We start from the raw sequence: 26,185 nt of genomic DNA on the forward strand, positions 1-26,185 counted from the left end.
CCACTCTTTATAGCAATTAGTCGAGTAAATCTCACTAACAAAAGGTGTATAAAAGGTACCTACTTCATTTTTAATAAACCATCATTACTTAGGCATATGTTTAGACAACTACACAATGCTCGAGTTGAACTTAACGACGTCTACTCGAATAAGTATAAGCTATATCGAAGCTTCTGACTCACGAATAGGTACCTCATGTCTGACCTTAGAGTCGCGAAAAATATATCCCTATCGGGCGTACGAGTATAAATTAAAAATATTCGTACAAGTATGAGTTTCTGTTTACCTGTATGCTATCTTTTTTCATGGTTAATGGCCTATTTACGTTGTGTAATTTATAATAGAGACCACAAGCATTACACACAGGTTCTCCGACCGCGTTTCTACGCCATAACGATGTCGTACTCGTGTGACAGTTCGAGCAAGTCAAACCTACTCGACGAGAAGCAGTCTGAAATAGAAAACAAAAAACAATACATTAATTATAAAATTATCATATCGTACAATTTGGGTTTTGAAAAAAGAAAAAAAAATCGTATCTATGGTATAGACGATAAAGCAAAAAATGTGATCCCTTTACCTCTAAACCACCCGGCCAAGAAGCTCTTGAAATTGATGAGTGATGAGCGAAATTCTTCTTTGAAAGGGGTTTATTATAGGGTGTCTGGCGATTACCGTGATATGAAATTTCTGTTTTGCATATAACCGGCTTCGAAAAGTCAGAAAAAAAACAACACAAAATATCTATTAAATGACCGTATAGGTGTTTGTTTTGGAAATTCGACGAGTATATTTTAGGAAATCGAAAATTACAATCGTGGAAAGAAGTAATATTATTGGGAATAAAATTGAAAAATTGTTGAAATTTTAACGTACGAGTAGGTATTAAGAAGAGATACACTGTTTATTGAACTTGTCTTGCAGATTTTTCTTGATTCACCCTCATTTTTTTTTTTTATAGAAAATATTATCGCAACTTGAAACTGAAAAATTGTCCATCTTCGATAAAGATAAGCCAAAAACCAACGTTTTGTTTCGTCATATACCTATGATATGTTTATTGAATTTAAACCAGGGTTTCATCTTGGATTTTGACTTTAAAAATCATTTTAATCGAATAGGTATACAATTTTCAAAAATGTTTTTTGGTAGGTTTCTTCATTTTGTAAGAACTAATTAAATGAACTGATCTGTTTATGTTAAGTATTGGCAACGTTTCGCTTTTTCAAAATGTGTTTCGATACCTACTTAAATTGAAGTTTCATACGACATCATTTCTCCAGACACCCTTGTATAATAGTGAAAAATAACGTACAAATTAATGAATGTTAATGAGAAATGAAATTAAAAATTGAAAAAAAAAACAAAATGAATTATCAGTAGGTAGGTATTATTTAATATTTCAAAATAGGTTTTAATAAAAAGTGAGTTTTCTAATTAACCTGCCTGCTGTTATTTTTAAGTATTATTTAAACAAAAAAATTTATTGGCTTTCATCCTCTATATTATATACATTTTTATATATTTTTTTGAAATAAATGGAAACATGCCTGGAAAAATTAATTGAAAAATAAAATTGAAAACAATACGAGTGAAGGGAAGGGGTTTCTTCAATTTTCATCGAGGAAAATCGAAGAATTTTGACCAAAATTCCAAACCTTTTTTAAAAGTAAGTCGCCCAGAAAAATTTTTAGCTCCGAAGATATCTCTGGAAGGGAGAAATGAATCCTCAAAAAGAGAGATTTTTAGAAAAAATCGTGGTTTTTTCGCTCTAACCCTGGCCCAACTTGGTTTTTTGGTGAAAATGTCACAGTTTCGAGTAGTATTTGAGATACTGCGTTGACTCAGGCCATCGTCGTCAAAATCCAAGACCACTAATTGGCTAAATTCGTGTTTTGGAAATATTTTCTTCTCGAAAATTGTGCGTTAATATTGGGCTAGAATATCAAAGATTTCATTTACGAAACTCGAGAGAATATATTTCGGAATACAGTACTTAATGCCAGTTTTTTTGATCGTTGTTGCCAATTCAAAAAATTGAAATACAGCAAAAAAATGATCAAATTTTTTTCGAGTTTTTGGAATTGGCGTAAATAATGACTAAAAAATTGGCACTACTGTATTTTAAAATATTCTTTCAGTATCAGGAATGATAACTTTCCATGTTTCAGCATTCTTAATGAGAAATATTCGAGAGGAAAATTTTTCAAAAATGGGCAATTTTTAAATTTTTAATCGCTCAGAAAAACCTTAAAAGTGGTCCTGAATTTTGAGGCGACAATTATTATCTACCTATTTTAACACAGTATCTCAAATAGGTACCTACCATATTTTAGAACTAGGCCATTTTTTTCAGAAAACAGGTTGAGCGAAGGCTAGAGTGAAATATAGCAATTTTTAAAAAAATTCTCCCCCTTCCTTTGTGAGGAAATCTTCGAAATTGAGATTTTTTCTGAGCGTGTGAGCGACTTTCAACACCAATGAAGTCATCTTCTGAGCTTGGTCAAAATTCTCCACCACTTGAAATTTTTTTTTTGCTATTCCTGATTTTTTTCCTTTTTTAAAAATTTGTTTCAATATAATTTTTATTCATTATAAACTGTTCTTATTATTTAATCAAAATTTTATTCTATTTTTGCAATAATAGTAATCCTCCCCTCTACCCTCCTCCACCTTGCCCCCGTAATAGAATGACGAATCAAAAAATAAATAGCCGTTGACATTTTCATCTTACAGATGAAACTTTTAAGCCAGAATTAATTTTTTTAATAAATCATATTAAGTATAGAAAAAAATTGCATTTCCTGCTCGAAATGGTATTTTCCCCTGTCCCCTTCCTTTTTAAGGTCCCTCAGGAGTATTTTTTTCACCAAATACGTTGAAATAGATCGTAGATTTTAGAAATTTTCCAACTTAGTCAATAGTCATCCATTTTTCCAACTGGAAGATTATTTTTACCAATATTGAAAAATCAAAACTACCAGTCTGAACTCAGCAGATGAAAAATTTGGAAAAGGGGCAACCTCCCCTTCCCCCGTCCTTACTCGACTTGTCTTCGATATGAACGACGTTTGTTCAAAAAAAAAAAAAAAAAAAAAAAAAAAAACGACCTCATAAAAATTAATAAAATGGAATTTTTTGAGCAGTAATGAAATTCAACTTTCAAAAGTAGTACTTTATCTTTTTTTGGATCTTACCACATCCAAAATTTTTAAAAAACTTGAACAGTCGAGTAATTTTGATTTTTTTCCAAAGGTCGATAAGTTCAAAATATTTTTGAAAAATGAAAATAAAAATAAATAAAATTAATTTAGTGATTGAACAGAACGCCAAATCACTCATCAATGTATTTATGCTGTATTTTTCAGTGTTGGGCAAATACTTCATTATTTTCCATCTCGAATGATGTTATAACATAATTTTTGATTGAATAAAATGATGAAAAAAATTGAGGAAAAATCTCTTCACTATTTTAAAATAATTTTTTTTTATAAGGCAGGAGGATAAGTTTGATGAATTAACCTACCGAAGTAAATTTTTTCAATTCTTTTTTGCAGCTTTCTATTAATTTGTTGTGGTGAAAGATAAGTCAAAAAATATGATTCTTACTTTTTTGGCTCCAAATTGAGCATTTTTAGGCCAAATGACATGAAATTTAGTATGTAAACAAAAGGTTCCCAGTGCGAATCCTTTCATATTTTTTCATAATGTTATCGGCTTTTAACTTTTTAAAATCATTTTTAATCGACGAAAATGTTTTTAAAAAAATAAAAAATATACGGTACCATTTGGTCAAATTGCTCTAATTTTCACTCATTTTTACATTTTTTTTTTCGTGAAAAATCTTCCAAATTAAAAATCGAAAAATTGTGCCAAAATAATTGAAAAAATTACATTTTGGAGCAGTTCAACTCGCTGAATACGAATCCACAATTTATCAGCTGACTTTCTAGGAGGAAAAGTGAATTTTTCATTTTTTTTTTTTTTTTTTTTTTTTTTAATAAACAAATAAAAGCTACAAAAAACGTGAAAAAATAAACTCCAGTCGATTCATCCATCTTCCTTTGACATTGCTATTAAAATGAACATCGAAAAATCTGCGTACTTTTTCCACTAAAATTTACCCATCACTGATGAAAATCGCATAAAACTCATTATCTATGTAAAATAAAAACTTAAAAATTAAACCTCGCAGGCTGGTAAGCATTCAAAAACAAAAACCCAATCACCACACGAGAAGAAAAAAAACCATCAAGTAGGTAAATACGAGTAGTAAAATCAACGAAAACGAAGCGTGCTTTGGTCGAATTACTTCAAAACACACTTTGCGAGTTTGTAAACTCGAAATTTATACCAAACATAAACAGGAAAAGTTCGAAAATAAAGTACAACTTTATTGTTTGTCATTCGAACACGAGTCATTGATAAGCAGAAAAAAATCACACGTGACAAACAATAGCGGTAATTTCGTTCAATAAATTTCAACAATTTTTCAATTATTCATCTCTTAATATCAACTTTTTACGTAAAAAAAAATCCATATTTTTTACAATATTTCATTACAAAAAAAAAAAAAAAGAAAAAAAAGTGAACACCAACAAAACTCAAAACAAAAATACATACCAGTCTTCGCGGTGATTTCTCTTCGAAAGTGTTTCGACCGTAGTTGTTATTAACAAACTTGCAGAAATCCCCTGAACCAGCCCCTGGACCGGAAGCCACTGCAACACCGAAATTTTTTTTCAATTTCAAACATTCGTGTAGACACAATTTCCAATCGCAAGGTTTTTTATTTTTTTATATATTTTTGGTGCATTCGACGTGAAAATTTTGTTCTTGTTTGAAAATTTATCTCATGCTCGAGATTATCACCATCATCATCATCATCATCTTGAACGACTAGAATACGTCCCACACATTATAAGATAACCGATGACTGGTAGGGGATTTCCACAAGATAATGGTCTCTCTGGATGAGAATTAAAAAAAAGGCCCGAGTATAAAAAAGCGTTGTTGGTAATTTTACTTACGTAAATCGTTATGTTAATTTTTTTTTTAAAATTGTTTTTATAAATTCCCAATGTGGTTTTATAGTAAAAAATGTACAAGTACACTTGCTTTAAATAATTCCTACCAGCCAGCGAGTATATCTCATAAGCGAATATGAACGAAGAAGGATAAAAACACCTCTATTTGTAATATGAAATACCTTCCTTTGCTGATTCTACTACACGCAGGTCTATACAGCTCTGTAGCCTCTCTTTCGAGACAAAACAGCAAATTATTGAAATTTTTCCAATACCGAAGGTAGAGGTAGAGGTATAGGTTAATAAATGTGGAAAATTGCCAACGTAGCAGAGCACAAGCATCGTTCCACAATTATAATAAAGGAAGGTATTTAGTAATAGCGGTTTTTTTCCTTCTATAATAATAGGTTTTTCTGAAACTGACCAGCCTTCTAGGCTGCCTGACAAGTGGGCGATTCATGCCGTTCATTTTATGGTATAATCCGCAAGCGTTGCATAAATAATGTCCTGTGCCATCGCGTCGCCATAACGGCGTCGAAATCGCTCCGCAATTCACACATTCTCTGCCTTCGGCGTAATAATCCATTTCGTCTGCTAAAAATCACCTCGTATTAACCGTTTGTAGTACAGTGCATAATAAGTAAGTAATTACGTAGCATCGCAGATTTTCTATTCTTCGAGCAACTCGTGACCGAAGTATGTACGTCGAGGTTTCCTAGTTTTTTTTTATACCTAAGAATAGGTATAATTGAAGACGAGCATAATAAATAGACACATTATATTTTGCCAACGAGTGATATTATTCATCTTGCGTATTAAAGTAGATGTCTTTGAAAATATACCTATACCAATATTTGAAAAATGACAGATTGACCTAATTTTGAGTGGAAAAACACACTGTGCTTATGACTTTTCGGTTCATTATGTTTTTTGAGGATTTTTTAGAATAGCAGGAGGATCCATCTATATTCTAGACCTGATCCTTTCGTTTCTTCTTAACCACTGAATTTTATTTATTTTCAATTTTTTGGCATTCTGATCATGTTCAAGATCATTAGTAAGAACGAGAGGGGGTGGTGAGGGGGAGAGGGCTTCAGAGGAATCAGATCGAAAAAATTAGCCAATATTCGAACTCAGAACCGTCGAGTTAGTAAGTATAACAATCGTCGAGATGTCACTGCAGTTTTGACATTTTTTTAAAATTTTGGCTAAAATTAAGGACTTTTGTGCTCATGAGGGTTGGCGAGATTCTATTTTAAAAATTAGTTTATGGGAAAGAGGATATAAAAAAGTCTTTGCCATTATTTTCCCAAAAAATTTTAGCTTTCAACATTTGCATTCACTGTGAAAAGTTGAGCTCTGATATTGAACGTTGAAACTCGATCTTTTCAAACTTCAATCGCAGGTTTTCAATTATGTATCAATTTTATTTCATCTCCACAGAATGTCACAAACAGATTCACTCCAAATTCAACCAGTCTTTACTCTTTAGCTATAAAAATTTTCCTATTCCCGATTCTTAGGAGATTCTTCTGACACCCCCCTCCCCCCTCATCCTTCAGGAGTACTGGAGAGTATGAAGTAGTTCTCTTTGGAAATTGTTGTTGATGCTAAAGATGATTGAATTTTCCCCATACGTGCAAATTTATTCCGAATTTTATAAACTGAATTTTAAAATCACTATCTCAATAAAAGAAAAATTGGTTCAAGTTTCAGGGTGTCTGAATAAACAGCCCTCATCATCCTGTTTTCCTTATTTTTTCCCGACTATTCTGCCTTTGTTCTCAGTTTTTTTTGTCAAAGTTGCAAAAAGTCCTGCTTTTTCCATAAACTTTCAAATTCTCATTCATCGTTGAACCTTCGTGGAGTGAACATCTCAGTATACACTCATACAATGTATTAAAATGCCTAGTAATATTACCGATCCGATATTGAAGAAATCGATTGATAACAAGAGGGCCTTACTAGCCGAATCGGAATTGAAAAATGCCAAACCTCGAGTTCCAAACGATGGTGAATTCCAATTACCTAAAAAAGCTGTTAAACATCCAACAAATGTTGCTCCATCCAACATCTCTATGAAAAACAAATTCAATTCCATAGCAGTGGAAGAACCTGAAGAGAATTCGTCGACTTCAAAAGAAACTTCAAAGGTTAGAATCCCTCCAATTATTCTCCCCGATGTTGTGAATTATATGTCAGAACTCTTAGAAATCAAGAAAATTACCACAAAAAAATTTGAAACCAAAACAACGAATCAGGTTCTTAAGATATTCTTGACAGACATTGATAATTTTTGTAATTTGACCAGAAAATTTGAAGAAGATAGAAGACAATTCTTTACATTTAGTAACCCTAAACAGAAAAAAATTTCTATGGTCATGAAAAATGTCCCCTATTCGATTACAGACAACGAAATTCAAGATACTCTTCTTAAAGAAAGCATTCCAGTTCTAACTGTCCGCCGCCTTTACCAAAACCAAAAGCCGATTCCAGTCTACGCTAATTTTTTTTCACTTTAGTTTTGGAATTTCAATTTTTTTTTCGTGTTTTCTGATTCTCAATGAAAATAAAAGATGCTCCGTCGAAACGTTACAAAGAGTTTCTTCGCCACTTTTTGCCAAAACTTCCACAAAATTTTCCTTTTGTTAAACAACATTTTCAAGAAAGAGTTTTGTTTTTTTCCATTTATGAATCAAAACTTCAAATTTTCCATTTTTCTCACCTCTTAAAATATTTTTATTTTTTAAATTTTTTTTACAATTATTTTATTTTTTTTCGGAATTTTGATTTTTTTCTCCCATGCTTTTCCATATTAATAATAATAAAAAATTATGACCCCCCCCCATCTACCTTTTCCTCATTAAAATAATTACAAAAATATTCTACTATTCTGTACCTACTTTTTTCCTCCATTTTTTCTGCATCTCAATAAGAAAAAATTTCAAAAAAGACTTTTTGATATTTTTTAAGAATTTTCTTTAATTTGGAATTCTAAACATTGATTTAATTTGAGCAAAAAACTTTTCCATGATTCAAAACTTTTCTAAGAAGAAAAGAGACTTTATACTTGACTTTTTTTTTAAAATCAAAATTCGCAAAAAAAAATCCTATTTATTTACAAATTACTTAAAATTCCAAATTTTACGTTTCTTATCTCCTTTTAGAACATTTTAAATTGAAAAAAAAGTTTTTCTTTGGAAAATGAAAAAATTTTGGCCCAAATAAATTATTCTTAATTCCCCACCCCTCATCAAAACACTTAAAGTTCAAGAAGAGTATTTTTCTGGTTTTTAAATAATTGCGTACTTACTGCACTACCTTGGCATATCAAGTCTCTCGGACTCCCCCTCCCCTCCCCCCTCCTCAATGAAAATTGAAAATGTAACCTTAATTTCAGTCCTCTATGTCTATAACTTGAACTATTTTTCCCTCCCTGAGACCTTTGAGACCTTTTTATTTTAAAATACTGAAAATAAAATTTAAAAAAATCATCGCTCTCGCTTCGTTTGGACAGATAGGTACAAGTTTGCTGGAATTCTTCTAGAAATTAATTTGAATTTCTTTTTATGAATGATATCGAAAAAATATAATTTAACAATGTTTGGTATTTTGAGATTGATTGAAAATTGTTTCAAGTTAAACTTTACGCTCACTCGAAAATCTTGGACAAGTAATTTTAAAATTTCAGGAGTAAGAAGTCAATATTGTACCTAATCGTCCTATTTACATGCTCATTGTCCACTCCCCCCTCCCTCCCTTATCAATAAAGAACTTTTTTGCAATGTGAGTTGCATGAACCCCACTCAATATCTCTTTCCATTTCAAAATTTTCTCCAAATTTTGAGGGGGAGGGTAGGAGAGGGGAGGGGAAGGAAGATTATTCTACTGTTGTGTTTTCAACGTTTAATGCAAACTATTCCTTCTCTTAACATAAATTGCTCCAAATTCAAAATCACTCGTTTAAAAATTTCGCCAAAAATCAGCTTTTCAAAAGCTTCAAAAATCTAAAAAAAAATTGCCAAAATATTTTGAAGATTCTGTACTATTGCCATCGTAGTATTAGGCATTAAAATGAATTGGAATTTTCTAAAGTATTCCAAAGTAAAGAAAATTACGTCTAATTCAAACACAAAGTGTCCTGAAAATTACACCAGATCGTAATCATTCAACTATTCAATTCCCTACGTGCGTTTCTTGGAAAAGCCACGAAACCCGAGTAAAGAATGATTCATTTTGTTTCTTTCTTTATTTATCAAACACCACGAGCCATACCTTAAGCAAGTTCGATTACCTCAAATAGAACCTGGTCGCGTAATTCAAGTCACATCTCATCAAGAGTCCAACTCTAAGCCTTTAATTGCCCATGGGCCATGTGAGTCTTCCTCACAAGTAATTCAGAGCATTCTATTTCGGATTCTGGACGATAAAAGAGTCTATTTCGATCAAAAATGATACCTATTCAGATCTGATCCAATTCCTGCCATTTTTCTCACCTTTCCTTCTCCACAACAAACCATAAACAGCCCGTTCAGGTGAATCGAGTTCATCGTCGATGATTCGCTTATACCTATACGTTACAGGAAGGTCAGCACACTCCAAGCACCTATTCCTACCTCATGGTTCTCGCATTTACGTCGAATAAATTACGTAGTACGTACCACAAAAGAAGGGTTTCTATTGAGGTCATTACGTATAGCTCGTATTAAAAAAACAAAAAAACCAACAGAATTTCCTCAGAGCTAAAATATATTATACCGAACCAACCAGCGCATTCGGACTCTAATTATCAATTCGTATGGTCGGAAATGGCCGAGAAAAAAAAAATACATACGAGAAAATTTTCTAACGACGATAATAAATTCATCGACTATAGCATAATGCAATTGTCGCAAAAAAGGAAGTGTTATCAGTGACATATGCTTTAAAAAAAAAAAGAGGGACTTCGGTTACTCAAGCAACACCACACACCACACGAGGCAATAGAGACCAAGACCAGTTGAATTTTTATTTTATTCTTTTTCCACCAGTATTTTTTTCTTCTTCCTCTCCCTGTGTTTTATCTGCAAAATTAACTACGTTTGCTAGAATCGATAAAGTTTAAACAATACTGAGCTGAAACCTAACTAACGAAATATGTAGCCTACCTACCCAATACTTATTCGTAGGTAAGTATTCTTGTGTATACAAAAATGAGCAAATAAAAGCAACTCTTTATCGATAAGCTCATAGAAAAATACAATTGTTCGATTTCGATAACGTTTTGGCATTTTTTTGTAAAATACGTAATTTCATCGTGTCTGATGTGGAGGCTGCATGAGCTAACTCCAGTACGAATTGTTGACCAGGAGCTCATTTGTTATAGACATACTCAACAGATGAATGTGTTTAAAGCAGCGATGTAGTTTTTTTTTTAGTATTTCCTGGTTTGTGAGGCCCAAAGAAACCTATTAAAAGGCGCCTTCAAATTACCCATCGAGTACTGTAAAAAAAATCTGGCCTAAAAATGTACCAAAAAAAAAACGCAGTACATTACTCCATGGATTCGACTCGAAACCTCCAAAGCCTCTACGAATAAATCATATTAATTCGAACCATATGATTCGAAATAACCCAAGAATACTCGAATATTCGAATACTCGAACCACACACACAAGTGTGTTTGTAATTCTCTCACGATCAGATGTCGATTCAGCAGCAATTTAAACGATAACAATAAAATGCCAATCGTTTTTGTTTCGTTTTCGTCCATCGTGACTTTTTTTTGAAACGAAACCTTCGCCTTGGCGGACCAAAGCATCAACGCCCGAGTACCATATACACCATACCTACCTCTCTCTAACCCTTGTACGTAAATCTGTCAATAACCTTATTCCTATTACGGTCCGTGTAAAAATGCTACCACGTCAACGTGCCATGCCAGGCTGTTTACTCGTTGTCGTTTTTCATGCTATATGGACAATTGTTGTTGAGATTTTAATTCGTGAGAAAAATGCAAACGTTTTACCAAAATAATCTAACGCATGGGAACAAAATATGCACTCGTAGTACCTACTACACGTAGTTAGGGTTATTATTGGTTTTAAAAGAAACAAACCGAGGGTATTCCAAGTATATCAGACGAATTTGTAGGAGTTTATTGTTTATATGAAGCATGTTCTACGTACGTTTGGGTTAACTAGTTGGAATTTCCTAATGCCCTTGAGACTTCGAAATTTTCATTTTTGATCACGTTTCAATTAATCCTGAATTCCTGATTGAGTTTTATAATTTTTATAGGGATTTTTTTTGCTTCTCTAGAGTCAAAATGATCAAATTCCTGATCAATGGTTTCAAATTTTCAAGATGAATTTTTCGCGAACGAGGAACAGACTTTGTGTTTGAACTCTCATTTCAATATACGTAAGTATTCGTAATACAGATGTGGCAGTTTTTGGAAAATTTTTGGAGGAAAATACGTAAAAATTTAGCAAATGTGAATATATTCTTCAGGTAGGTATGTACCTAACAATACTCGGAAAATTTGAATCCCACAATTTCTCATCTTTTGTATCATCCAAGAATAAAATTAATAATAAAAAAATCATGGATATAGAAAGGAACAATGGCACATCCTCCCGAGGCAGACAAAACGAACAGTTCCTTGAAAACAAACGGTTCATTCGAAAAATTTTAAAGAAATAACAACAGTTTGAAGAAACCAGATAAATTCAGGTAGCAGCTTTTTCACCTCTCGTATTGTACTTTGATTTTTAGAATAAAAGATAACTTTTTTCGATCCATCGTCCCAAGAACAATGGCATACATTTTCATCTCCCCCTCTCCCCCTGACTGAGTTTCAAGTTGGAAAAATTTTTTTAAATCACGAAAAGATTCATTTGTCGAAGCTCGTTTCTTCTGTTCTTCGAGAAAGAGGCAAATTAGATGACTTTCTTTTTTAGAAAATGATACCTAAACCTAATCAAATCCAATTTTTGACCACGAGGGTGAATTTGGATGAATTCTGGGACGATCAATTGAATTCATTATCCTAATTCTTCTCCAATTTTTTCCCCTGAATTCTTCAATTCGATTTCCCGAACGACCATTTCCTCGAATGAATACAAAACTTGAGCAATTTCGATAAAAATCCACCTTTCCTTGCAATTTTGATGAAGAAATACTTGTACCTAGGATTTTTTTTTTGTCATGTAGGTAAACAGAAATTAAACACTTTTAGGTAGGTAAATTATGACAAGAAAAAACCAGATTCTTTCTTGAAATTTTGGCACAGAAATAAGTGTTGTTTCTTTTTTTGATTTTTACAAAAAAAGTAGAGTTTTTGAAAATTTTGCATAAAAGATTTTTTGGTAATTTGATAAAAAACTTTTTTTTTTTTTTTTTGACAAAATAACTAATTTTTTTCGCGACAAAAAAGCAAGACAAGTTAGGTGCCTGAAAAATTTTGACCAAAAAAAATTACGGTTTTTCTGTAATTTTGACAAAAATTCTGACGTCCTGGCAATTTTGGCGAAATGTGGGTCTTATTTTTCGCAATTTTGGTAAAAAAAAAAAGTAGGTTACTTTTTTTGGTAATTTTGGTCATACAATCATTTTTTTGGTATTTTGAAAAAAAATGTTTTTTTATGGCAGTTTTTACAGAGAAGTATTATTCTTTTGAATTTTTGCAAAAGCAGTAAAATTTTTTGGTAATTTGATAAAAACTGTTTTTTTTTTCGACAAAAAATTCACTTTTTTGCAACAATAGAGCAAGAATATGAGTCCTGAAAAATTTTGACCAAAAAAAGGAAGGTTTTTTCTGCAATTTTGACAAAAATTTCGACGTCTTGACGATTTTGGCAAAATAGGACTTATTTTACAGTTTCTTCAAAAAAAAAATTAGGATTTTTCGAAATTTTGATAAAAAATAAAGTTGGTGACTTTTTTTGGTAATTTTGGCCAATCACTCACTTTTTGGAATTGACAAAAAATTTGGCTTTTTTTGAAAAAACAAGTACAATTTTTCACAATTTTTACAAAAATAGTAAACATTTTTGTAAAAATTTGAAAAAAAACAAGTTTTTTTTTGCTTTTTTAACCAAAAAAAACAGATTTTTTGCGACAAAACATCAAGATTTTCTGGAAATTTTGACCAAAAAAAGGAAGGTTTTTTCTGCAATTTTGACAAAAATCACGACGTCTTAACGATTTTGGCAAAATATGGGACTTATTTTACAGTTTCTATAAAAAAAAATTAGGATTTTTCAAAGTTTTGATAAAAAAAAAAAGTTAGTAACATTTTTTGGTAATTTTGGCAAAACACTCATTTTTTGGAATTTTGACAAAAAATTTGGCCTTTTTTTAAAAACAAATACAATTTTTCACAATTTTTACAAAAATAGTAAACATTTTTGATAATTTGATAAAAAACAAGTTTTTTTTTTGCTTTTTTAACCAAAAAAACCACAGATTTTTTGCGATAAAAAATCAAGATTTTCTGGAAATTTTGATCACAAAAAAGATGCAATTTTGGCAAAACGCGAGTCTTTTTCACAATTTTTACAAAAAAACCAGGATTTTTTGCAACTTCGGTAAAAAAAAAGTAAAATTTTTTAGGTAATTTTGAAAATACGTTGAATTTTTTTAATGTTAACTAAAAAATCAGATTTTTTCACGAAAATAGAAGCAAGACCTTCGAAAAAGTTTGACTCAGGAAAAATGTGTTTTTCTGCAATTTGGCAAAAAAAACACCTTTTTATTATTACTGATGAAAAAAAAGGTCATTTTGATAATTCTGACAATCAAAGAGATTTTTCTATCAAATTTTGAATTTAAAAAATGAAATTTTTATGCAATTTTGGAAAAATAACTGGACTTTTGTCTATGTATTGTTGTGCATTTGAGATAAAATGTGGCTTGGTACACATACAAAAATTAGCTAAATTTCTTTTGACTAGAACTAACATCTGATAAGTTTTCACATCCAAACTTTTTGGGTTCGCAATTTTATCATTATTTTATCAACTTTGAGCTCTCACAACTTCTTAAATTTTAGTTCTGGGCAAAAAATTGTAATAAAAAAAATCAGTTCACTTTTTTTTTTTTTAAACAAAAATGCTATAGAAAGTATGGAAATTATAAATTTTTTTGAATGAGTAATCAGAGGAGTATTCAACTTGGGTATTTGCTTTTAGAACGTGTGAAAAGATAGATGTTCTGATGTGACCAGAATCATTCACTTTGAAAATTGTATTCAAGTTGCGATCTATACCTATAATATCTTCTTTTTTCTCAAAATGGGTTCGTATAGCACCTTCAATTTATTGGACGTCCTGTAGAATGGATACCATTGCTTTTTTGTTTTCAAGAAAAAAATAAAGGAAGAGAAGACTAAAAAGGCGTAAAAACAGACCAGAAAGTCTAATCGATGGAAGAATCAGATCAACATTTTAGAAGAAGCTGACTGAGTCGTTCTTCGTAATTTTTTTGGATATTTCAGTTTTTTACGAAAAAGAAAATACCTATTCCAAACGTTCAGTGACCAAGTTTGAAGTTTGATATTTTTGATTTCAATTTCCTCCCCCGCCTCTCTACAATGTGGTGCTCATTCTTTCATTCTTCCATGATCTTTGCACCGTAGACACTTTTGAAAAAATCACACTTCCGCCCTTTTTACTCTTCTATCTCTTCTTAGACTGAATTAATATTTCAATTCACACAGCGATCCGTTGCACTTTTCGAAACGAAATAATTTTTATACTCCTTTTACATTAAAAAACGTGTTAATTAATTGATGCATACATGCTTCGTAGTTGGCACCTGCGCACATTTGGCTACCCAGATTGGAAGTCCGAATAGGTAAGGTACCTCTATGTCTATACCTGATGAAAAGAAAACTATACGACAATTTACTCGTCGTAGGTACATTTCTCAGGTTAATTAATACTTTCCTTTCAACCTTTTCGACTATATGCCGAAAAGTCCAAATAAACCCGTTATCTTTTCTTCGTGTGTGATGCGAACCACTATAAACAGTGATATTACGAGTAAATTACCTATAAGGTAGGTAGATGAAGGTGGAAGGTGGAAGGTGAGCATCGAGCGATGACACATACAACTGCGGCGCTTAGAGTATAAAAGATACGAGAAAAGGTGTCACTAATCAAATGAAAGGAAACGGTAATGCTTTTTAGATGTTTATTTACCAATTAGTACGTGTAACTAAGGGAAGGAAAAAAAATGATTCCAAAATAAGGGCGAAAGTAAGAACTACAATAAGAAGACGGGGGTGCAGAGTGCAGACGACGAAGAAACGGTAATACTGCATTAAAATGAGAAACAAACGGTATCGTAGCCTTTTCTATATTTACTCAACGTTGTCGTCGGTATACCTAACGTGGTCTTGATGAATTTCCGGACACCTATACTGCAGGACCTACCTACATGGACGATTTCATTTCATAGATGAAACAGTAAGTAATGAAACAAAATGAAATCATTCGACGTTAGGAAGGATTACAATATATAAAATGGAACAAAACTACGAAAAATAAAAATCCATACGACGTTATAACATCGTAACAAAAAATATTCGTTCACGATATTCCCATCAAAATCGAAAATGTGTTCGCACTAAAAACGTTCGCAGTTCGAATTAAGAAATTAGTATAAGGAGAAGTGTATATTTCGGGGGTAAAAAAAAATGTAAAGAAAAAAACATCGCAAGACTGGCTTTTCCAGACACACACATATTGATTATACTCTATATTAATATGGTGCTCGGTTAGTTGTACGTAGATATGTGTAACTTGTAAGCAATTATTGAAATGCGTGTAAATATTCGGTATACACTCTGTTTTAACAACACTGAAGTGTTGGCTATAATGATGATCACCGGTCCCAGTGGGATACTGCAGAAAGGAGGCGGCTACCCGTAAGAGTTCGCGGAGCAGTCGAATGACGAGGAATTAGTTGCAAGATTAATGACATCGATGATCGAGTTATATAAAAGGTCGCGTAGGGTAAATGATGGTCGAAAAATTACGTTTTGCGCGCTTATTCACACACGTGGTAGGATGGTTATGTGTTGGTATAGTTTTGGCTTTTTTTTTGGCCTAGTATTCGGTGGCCACCGCGCCGAGAGACTCAATCGAGACCATATGTTTGCTGCTGATTTTCACTCTGATCGTCAGGACGAGCGCGAAATATCCACACGTGAACAGGTGTTTGTGGGCATCTTCTTTCCAGCGACTGCTCCGATGCTCGATCTCTTTGAACTGTGGAGTAATCAAGATTAGACCTAGAGGTGGCTTTTTCAACGGTCATCAGCAAAGGTTCATAGACTCGTATGTTGATAACGATGGTTTTTCTCGTCGCACGCTCGACTTGGATCTTTTTTCAGCTCGCAGGTCGCCCTCATTTTTTTTTTTAACGCATTCTAACCACCTACACGTAGGTATAGGTAGGGATTTTTCTTCGCATTATTGTGAGAAATTCGAATTTACGCTCTATGGTAATTGCCCTATAGCTTCTTATCTGTCAAGTATTTTATTCCCCTGTTCCCTGCCTGGTGACCCTCACAGCTCACACAGCCCTAGCAATGTTCTCAACTCACAGCAGCATGTACATACAATAGTCACAAGTACAATACATAGACAACGAATACGAAACCTGCCCAACGACGATGAACGTGTGTAGGTACATCACACTTATCAAAATGCAAATATTGGTTCTAGATGGCTGGATATATAGATTAAAGTCCAGTGGTATACTGTACCGCGTATGTATCGTAGTGAGTTTCCTGGGATAATTTCAAAAAGGAAATAAAAGACTGAAAAACCACCGTCGTCCCAACGACGATATAATATAGTCTTTGCCCGCATCGTGGCGTATACGAATCGTACACACCAATAACCAACACAATAATAGTAACAACTGGTTCCTAAACAAATGAAACCGTTTTCCATAATGTACTAATAGTCTTTATTTTACTTTTTTACTTTTTTTTCACCTGTGGATTGTGAGGTGGGTTTGAATTTAGAGGACATTTTCAACGCCATTTTTCTAATGAATTGGAGAGGAAAATTATTTACACAGAAGGAATGACTGATTCTTGATACCCAAAATACGCGATCATTTTGTGTTTATTGTGTTTATGGCAATAATTTACAATGGAAATGGTCAGAAAAAAAGGTTCACCTCTCCCCCCCCCCCTCCAATGAAATTTTGGATACACTTTGCAAAATTTTCAAAGCTAAATTCCATCTCGTTGATTTTCTTGAAAATTAAAAAAAATTGAAATTTTACGTTCTTTTAAGATTTTAAGACTAAGTCAAAAGTCGTTCTCACCAGCTGAAAATTTGGTGCATGATTCTAATGCTGTTTTCGAACTTCAATCTGAGTTCGAACTGGTTTCGAGCAATTTTCAAGCTTTCAGCAAATTTTTGGATTTTTCAAATCCTGAAATTTTTTGAAAAATGAGTTCAAATGAAATTCAGTGACAACAAATTACACCAGATATCTATTTCTTCGGCCTTTCTGATAGATTCAGGCAGACTTTTTCAAAACGCGGTTCTGTAGGTTTTGATAGTCGTAGTTTTTTCCAGTGAATAATTTTTGAAATTTGAAAATGAAAAATTGGTCTGTTTGGAGGCTTTTCAATAGCTCAAAACCGCCATCAATTGACTTCAGAGGACGATAAAAATAAGGTTTAAATTCAATTTCAGCTTCCTAATCGCAATCAATTACATCAAAAATTGATTTTCAAGGGTTAAACATTGAATTCAAAAAATTTGTTCGATATTTGGGAAATTAAATTCAACATTTTAATTTTTTTATAAACGTAATTTTTTGATTTTTTTTTTGTCTGAGATTCAAACGTTTTCGGGTGCAAAATTTATCTTCGTCGGAAACTTGGGAATATTTCCAAAAATTTCGAGTTCTGAAATAGAGCCAATTCAATTTTTGAGGCAATCTCCTTCTGGATTTCAACTGCTTGAATTGAAAATTTCCTACAGTGTGATTTTGAAGAAGAAAACTTTCAAATGTTCTGTAACTCGAAATTTTTAAAATGATCAAAGCTCTCATAAATGATTAAATTTCTATTTTGAAAAATTTTTTAACAATTGTTTCAGCTTTTGTAATAAAAATATCAAATTTCAATACTTTTAAAAATTTTTAAATTCGAAATCATATCTTGAAGGGTCACAATTAATATTTTTCTACTCAATCAAAGCAAAATTAAGAATTTCGTGAACGAATTTTGGAAAATAAAACTTTGCTTCTAGACGTTTATTTTTCAAAGGATATTCAGCCTAAATATATTTGGGCCTGCTGATGAAAAATTTCTTTAGTAGGTAGACAAATAACACATCAGGAAAAAATGAAATTTAAAAAAAAAACTAAGAAATTTTGATTACGTCTCACAATATTAGATGAAATTATCGTGAAAATGACTAGAAATTTAATTAAAATGTGCAACTTTTATCGTGAAAAGTTCAGATTCTGTATTGGAGTGAAACATTTTGAAAATGAGAAAGAAATAGAAATTGAAAAATGAAAGCTCAAAATTTGAACTTGGTAACGTGAAAGTAAACAAAATTTAAAAAGTTCACATTCTGTAATTGGAGTGAAAAGTTTTGAAAATGAGAAAGAAATAGAAATTGAAAAATGAAAGCTCAAAATTTGAACTTGGTAACGTAAGGGTATGTGTAATTGGCAAGATTTGCTAGAAAACACTGTGAAAATTGATTGAAAAAATAAATTGTAAAAAAATATTGTTCAAAATGGTTCATGCTGAAAAAAATTTGTTGAAATGCTGTAAAAATTGGCCAAAAAAATATATATATATAAAAATTCCTCGAGACAGCACAAGGTTTCTAACAGCAATAGATCTCGCAAATGCTGCAGGCATGAAATCTACTATTTAATTTTTTTTAGTGACTTTAATGACTGAAAAATAGCAAAAGAGTGACCAAAAATTTGAGAAAAAGTGACCAAAATTTTGAGAAATGAGAGCGAAGTATCTATATAATATGTATTATGTTAGTCGGGGATCCCGCATAAGGATCTATTGCGCCCCCCTCCTCCCGGTAGATCCTCCAGGACAACTTTTTTCTCAAGTGGGGAGTCCTAAGGAACATTTCTAGCCCTTGTCCTCAAAAATAAGTGGCCCTACTTTCAAAATGGCGGCCATTTTGATTGACACAGGTCAGCCGAAATCGCAGATTTTGCGTTCCAACTAGGACTTTTGCACGAAATTCTTTAAACCGACAAAGGTAAAGATCGAAAGATCAGGCAAAAATTTATCACCTGTCAAAATTTCAAATGCTAAAATGCCTTTTTCGATTTTTGGTGAATTTTTAAAAATCAAATTTAGTCCAAAAATGAGGGAAAACATCAAAATTTTACCAAATTGACCAAGAAAGCTGAAATTTGGGATATACCTTACTTTCGACACGCCAAATCGATTGAAAACTGTTTCAACCCGTTTTGGGCAGTTCTGGAGCCTCCAGCAGATTTTTGAAATTCGAAATCGAAATTATCTCGCAGAATGAATTTTGGCTTTTCACCTCCATTTGATGAAATTTTGGGAAATTTCGAGTTTCTAAAATCTACTGGAGGCTCCAGAACTGCTCAAAACGGTTCGAAACAGTTTCCAATCGATTTGGCATGTCGAAAATAGGGAATATCCCTCATTTCAGCTTTTTTTGTCAATTTGGTAAAATTTCGATTTTTCCCCTCATTTTTGGGCTAAATTTTATTTTAAAAAATTCACCAAAAATCGAAAAAGGTACATTAGCACTTGAAATTCTGATAGGTGATAAATTTTTGCATGATCTTTCGATCTACCTTTGTACGGTTTAGAGAATATCGACTCTATCCAATCGCATCGTCTTACATTTTCAATGTTGAACAGTTGATTTTTAATTTTTTTTGAAGTAATTACCACATAACTTTTTGTTTACGTCTGTATTGTATCTACACGATTAGCCTATTGATTATTTTGAGCAAATCTTCAATTTTCAAAGTGAATAATTCAGGTTACATCAGAACATCTTTCTTTTCACACGTTCTAATAAAAGCAAATACATAAGTTGAATAATCCTCTGCTAATCCATTCAAAAAAAATTATAATCTCTACCCTACTTTCTAACATTTGAGTTTGAAAAAAAAAGTTTTTTTTCTAGACTAATTATGCAATTCATTTAAGCATTTTCTCGTAGCTCTGTCAACTCTTCATTTATGAAATAATTAACATAAAATGAGCCTAACCAAAAAACATATCTCACAGGAACGAGAAATCATATTTTTTTTACACAATATCATGAATTTTAACCAATAAGTAGATAAGGTCATTAGCAAAACAACCATTACACTCGGATCAATCTTTCGTGAGAAAGATGAAGGTATCTCAATATCAAGTATAAGGAGTAGTACTCGACTATAATTCAAGCAAATAGCTCGCAAACGATTCGACGATTTCATGAAAAAATAGAGAAAAATAATTTTCTCAAACAATTGAATAGGCTTGATGATTGATGTTTTACAAATCAATTTGAAACTATGAAAAAAATGACTAATTTTTCCACCAATTTAGAAAACAGAAAACTATGTACTTTAGATTCAGAAAACATATTATCATTATCTGCTCTCGTTTTTCCTGACCTATTAACTAGTAAGACACACGAGCACAGATAACATACACGATTACGATGAGTATTTTATTTTACGCATACTCATCGCACATGTTGGCAAAATATAATGTGTAAATTATGCAATTACAATAACGATTCTAATGCTGCAGTCTCTTTTCAACGCTTGTATATTCGGTCTTCTTATCACTTTTATTAAATGCGTGATTCAATACTCGAGCACGATTATACGCGTAAAATATGTACGATAACGCATATCCGTAATTTAGTATAATAGTAAATAAAAATGTCAAATGCACCCAAAAATTTCATGTGATAAAAAATTCAATTTCACTTACGGGCTGCCAAAGAGTAGGCGGCTGAATTCGGGGTAAACGAGGTAGAATTTCTGCCTTTGCCTGAGACCTGCATCGTTACGTAATTAATCTGTCCATCGGTATTGGGATAACCGCCCAATCCGGCCGTCGGCCAAGGTGAATCGGGGGTTAAAAACGACGGAGCGCCTGGAACGTTTGGATAGGAAGGACTGTTTTGGCTAAAGGTGGGAATGTGTGAATTCGGCAGGTATCGTGATGAAATCCTTGGTAATGATGCGTTTAACGAGCCGCTGGATGTTTGTATACTGCCTATGCTCGGTTTCGTGTTGGTCGGCGAATAGTTCTCGTCTGGACTGACTGTAACAGTAGATTGCAAGAAGGTGTTATTTCAATGGATATTGGATATAGGTATTATCTAAATTGGTCTAGGCTTGGGCACTTTTTGGATCGAATTTGAGGCGATGATTTTGTTTAAAAATCTCCTCAATTCCTCTCTAGGATAATTCTATTTTACGAAAAAGTGATGCATTAGCTTTTTTTTTGTGTATTTGCAAAATGTACTTGAAAAAAAATGAAGAAAAGTTTCCAGATCTGAAGATCATTTCGAAATTGTTTAGAAAGAGAGTTGGAAAATTTTGAAGAATTCTATCCAAGAGTGTTTTTACAAGCTTCATTCAATTACTGCAGACTTCGTATCTTACCAGCCAACCCCCCCTCTCGGCATCTTGGAAAAACTGGTAAAGGAGCAAAAAAAGACACTGAGGAATCGATTTCAAAAAAATCACGAGATATTTGAGCTCGAGGATCAGATACTTAATGATTGACATGCCACGCCAAATTTTCATAATTTTAACGAATTTTTTTTTCATCAAATGGAAAACTAAAGAAGCAATGAGAGATTTTGGTAAAAATTTGGAGCTTTTGTACTCTAAAGGTTGTTGAGATCCCATTTGAAAAATGTCTTCAGCGTAATTTTTTTTCAATTTTCAAAAAGTAGCTTTCAACTTACACTTTCATCGTAAGAAAATTGTCCTTTGATTAATTACAGCTCTGCCTCATCCAATCAATAATTTCTAAAATTTATCATTTTAGTTCTGAAGAGTTTATTATAATACTCTTCAAACCTCAAAAATAAATTTCCTTTCGGTAAATACGATGATTCGAAGAATGCATTCCTGATAATTATGCTGAACAGAGCCCGAACAGTTGCGTTACGTTTACCACGAGAACGTCGTGGAAAATATCGTACTCACGCGCGCCAAACTCATTTCACAAATACGACCAATGAGAATCACATAAAATACACTTCGTTCGATCAGGGAAACGATCAGAAGTTACTTTTGGTCACCAGAATAAGGGATAATGATTAACCGTTCTCTACTTTGAATTTTTCCAGAATTGTGATTTTGGAAATTAAAGGGACATATTCTCAACATTTTCAAAAGTATATTTTTTTTTTGAAGGTTTGTTGAACTGAAATCACTTTTTCTAGCGAACGAAAGAAGCTTTCTGAATCCATCTTCAAAATTGAAGACGTTGCAATCTTACAAATTTCAGTTGTAAGCCTTTTTTGGCTTTTTCAACGCTGCAGCGCTGCCATTGTCAAGTTTAATGTATAGGCAATCTTATGAAATAAATTGGATTTTTTTTTTGTATTAAAAAGACAACATAACGATTTACGTTCAATTTTTAAAAAAATTCGTGACTCTGAAATTTAAAAAAAAAATGAGCTTACAATTTTCATTATTTTTTGAATAAAGAGAGGAAGAGGGTATGAGGGTCCAGAAAACAGTTTTGAAAAATATTTTTCATCAAACAGCAACGTGGGTAGTTCAAGCTAGTGTCTCTAGTTCACTGCAAATACATTTTCTACGCAACTGTGCAATTATGATCGTCTAATATGGATTCAAAAAAGCTACTTCAAGGGCGATTTTCAAACTTTTTTTTAAAAAAACACATTATTTTGAGAAAAATGAACCAATTTCAATAATTTTTTCAAGTCTCACACATCAACAATTAGCAGTTTCGAGTCAATCTAGAGCCTCCAGCAATTTTTTAATTTTCTACAGAAATTTTCAATCGCTGTGGGAAGGTCAAAAATGAAAACCAGCCCTCACAACTTTGATTTTGGTGCTCATTGGACACTCTTTCGACTTAAAATTACGTACTTTTTTTTAGAAAATTGTTTTTTTTTTCACTTTTTCTAGAATGAACATAATTATTTAAAAATCAACTTTTGAACTCTCTCACTCCTAGAATTTTTCTGTCCCCCCCCCCCTACCCCCAAAAAAACAATCGAGAATAAGCACCAAATAAAATTATAAGTGCTAAAGTTCATTTTTGTGGTGCTTCCAGAACGATTTGAAATTTCTGGAAAATAATTGAAAAATCGCTGGAGGCCCCAGAATGGCTCAAAACTACTAGTTGTTGATGTATGGGATTTGAATTGAAGGGATTATTTTCAATATGGTTCACTTTGCTCAAAAAAAATTATTTTACGAAAAACTTTATAAATTTCCTTTGAAATAGCTTTTTTGAGTTTTCAAAATTTTCAAAAATTCGTAAAAATTCCAGAAATTAATTTTAGCACCTGAATTTTGATTAAGAAGGTTTCAAGTCATGCTCTTTTGGTTTCGTTCAAATCAGAAAGTGTGAGTTCAAAAGGTTTCTTTAATTCTATTTCAGAATTTTCAATCGATTCTCAATTTTTCATTTCATCTTTCCGCAATCAAAGAGGATTTTATCGTACCGAGTTCAAGATGAATTTTTCAGTGAATTTTTATCCTTTTTTTAAAAAGATTTTTTGTCATTGCTGTTTTTCATTTTTTTTTTTTTTTTTTTCAATTCAAAAACTCAATACCACTGAAAAAATAGCCAAACTTTTACACGTATGAGACTGCCTAGAAGATCCCAAGGAGAACTTCAAGATACGATTTTAATTCAAATTGAACATTTTTTTGTTCGATTACTCGCCTCTCCTTACTTTTTGCTCATTCTAATTTTTCAAAAGTATTTGATAGTGAAAGATGAATAGACTTGGAAAAATAATTCCAGAAATTCCTCAAAGTCCAAAAATAGGTAATTTTACTGTCAAAATTTCTCAAGCTGTTTTTTATTTCAACGTCAAAAACAGGTATCGTAAATCTTGAAAATTTTTCTAAAAAGAAAAATAGAGAAGACAAAACAGTAACTTAGCAACTGAAATAATTTTTTGTTCATCATACCTGTTAAAAAAAAATACCAAAAATTGACGTTTTCAACTCTTTGCATCGCAATATCACTAAATATTTTACACTTTCAGCCATAAAACCACACTTGGAATATCAATTTGGAATTTTTAATACACCATTTTTAATCTAAACTCGTCTATAGCCGATCCAGTTCAAAAAAAAAAACCTACCAAAAAGGCTAACGAAATCAAATTAGGTAAGACTTACTCTGCGTTGACCATAAATTGGCGTTGCTAGCATTGATGCTATGTACATTTACGTCATTACTGTTGACAGGACTAGCTGGTGAAAAATAGTGTGGTGGCACCGAGGGTGCATTGTTACCATATATGGACGACGATCTGGAATACATTGGACTGAAACAAACCAGAAGCAAAAAACACAATATTATAACACTACTACGATGGAAAAAAATTCCACATACGAAGACAATAATTACATATTACAAAATCTCTATACACAATATAATGAACGATCACAACACAACACAACGCAACACGTGCTATACAAAAACCCACACACACCTTTCCCAGCTTTTAGCAGAATCTGCTGGTTTAATATCCACTTCGAACATGTCAGTATATATCCAAAGTCACTATGGAATCACTCGACTCACCCCAACACCACCAGCCCCTAAACCCGATCAACAGATCACACAAGAGTAAAAAAAAATTGCTCCAAGGTAGGACAACGAACCGCGCAAAATAACCTATCGTAGAGTGAACCATACCGTGAATTGAGATCAATGCAGTTCAAGTCATCCCGATGAGACCGATGCGAATTTTAATTATCTACCAACACCAAGTAGGTAAGAACTAAGAACGTCATCTATGCAGATGAAGATGCATCTTGTGACCCGGCGCTTGAATTTTTATCACCTGATTCGCGAGATAGGACGCGGACTCGACTCTAGAGTGTTATCGCGATCACACCTTTAAGCGATAAGGGTAAAACCTGGCTTCACTTTCGATTTCTTTATCATTACGCGATTCCGAATCGATACACACGACTAGCCGAGTACGAGAAAATACACAAATATGTAATGAAAAACTTTCGTTCTCGATTGTAAGCCTCGAATGGACATCGATGGCCTTGCATTCTATAGCCGGCTACCGAACACAGTGACCAAAAGTGGTGGTCGAGATGTTTACGAATTGTGGCACGATTTATGTGATCATTCAATGCCACCTAATTTTCGTCAGCGTTGGGAAGCGCGTAAACACCGCGATCGATCGAGTATAAAAATCGTCTCTGCGAAATGTACCTATATACACGACGTCGTTATGATAACAAATCCTCGCTTATCTGTTACACTGCTACATGTGCCATCAATAATTATGCTCTAATGGAGATAAAAAAGCTTTAGAGTGTTCTAAAACCCACCACTTCGATACATTTTATCCCTTTCATGCCACACAGATCAAGCTTGGATACCATGTATTGTGTTCTGAGAAAGGTTGAAGACCTCCTGAGTCAATCATTCAACCTCATACTATCATTCATTTCACTGATAAGGACACTTATCACTTCAGCAAGAGCTGAATGAAACTCCTCGGCTCACCCCAGAACATTTCATTGTCCTAAAACAAGAATTAAATTAGATCCAAATTAGAATTGAAAACTTCCCAAGCATCTGAGAAGATTATCCCCTTGTTTTCTCACTTCAAAGATAGGCTCAGATATCATCTAAACACCTTCGAAGATTACTCCATATAGTCCGGCATATGGCAGTAGGAGTAATTGCACCCCCCCCCCCCGCCGCCGATCCTCCGGGACAACTGTTTTCTTAAAGGGGACATCCTAAGGAACATTTTAAAGCAAACTTGCCAAAAAAAAAGTTGGCCTTACTTACAAAATGGCGGCCATTTTGATTGACAGGTCAGCCGAAATCGCAGATTTTGCGTTTTAACATAGGACTTGCACGAATTTTTTCAAACTTTACAAAGGTAGATCGAAAGATCATACAAAAATTTATCACC

The 26,185-nt window shown here is 32.8% G+C and overlaps 1 protein-coding gene across 8 annotated transcripts in view; it reads right to left on the reverse strand.

The window, feature by feature from the left end:
• LOC135840435 (GATA-binding factor 2-like) overlaps nt 1-26,185 on the reverse strand; it is a 92,143-nt gene that overhangs the window by 2,386 nt on the left and 63,572 nt on the right. For 4 of the 8 annotated variants that reach the window (XM_065356975.1, XM_065356972.1, XM_065356974.1 and 1 more), the window contains exons 3-7: nt 24,414-24,562; nt 20,998-21,333; nt 5,452-5,621; nt 581-709; nt 287-451 (exon numbers count right to left, since the gene is read on the reverse strand). In XM_065356975.1, coding sequence (XP_065213047.1) covers nt 287-451; nt 581-709; nt 5,452-5,621; nt 20,998-21,333; nt 24,414-24,562 — 949 coding nt within the window. Of the gene's footprint in view, nt 1-286; nt 452-580; nt 710-4,623; nt 4,722-5,451; nt 5,622-20,997; nt 21,334-24,413; nt 24,563-26,185 lie in introns of all 8 variants that reach the window. The other 4 variants (XM_065356971.1, XM_065356973.1, XM_065356976.1 and 1 more) reach the window with 4 other exon arrangements.

This window comes from Planococcus citri, chromosome 3 (assembly GCF_950023065.1).
Source record: "Planococcus citri chromosome 3, ihPlaCitr1.1, whole genome shotgun sequence".
NCBI lineage: Eukaryota > Metazoa > Arthropoda > Insecta > Hemiptera > Pseudococcidae > Planococcus > Planococcus citri.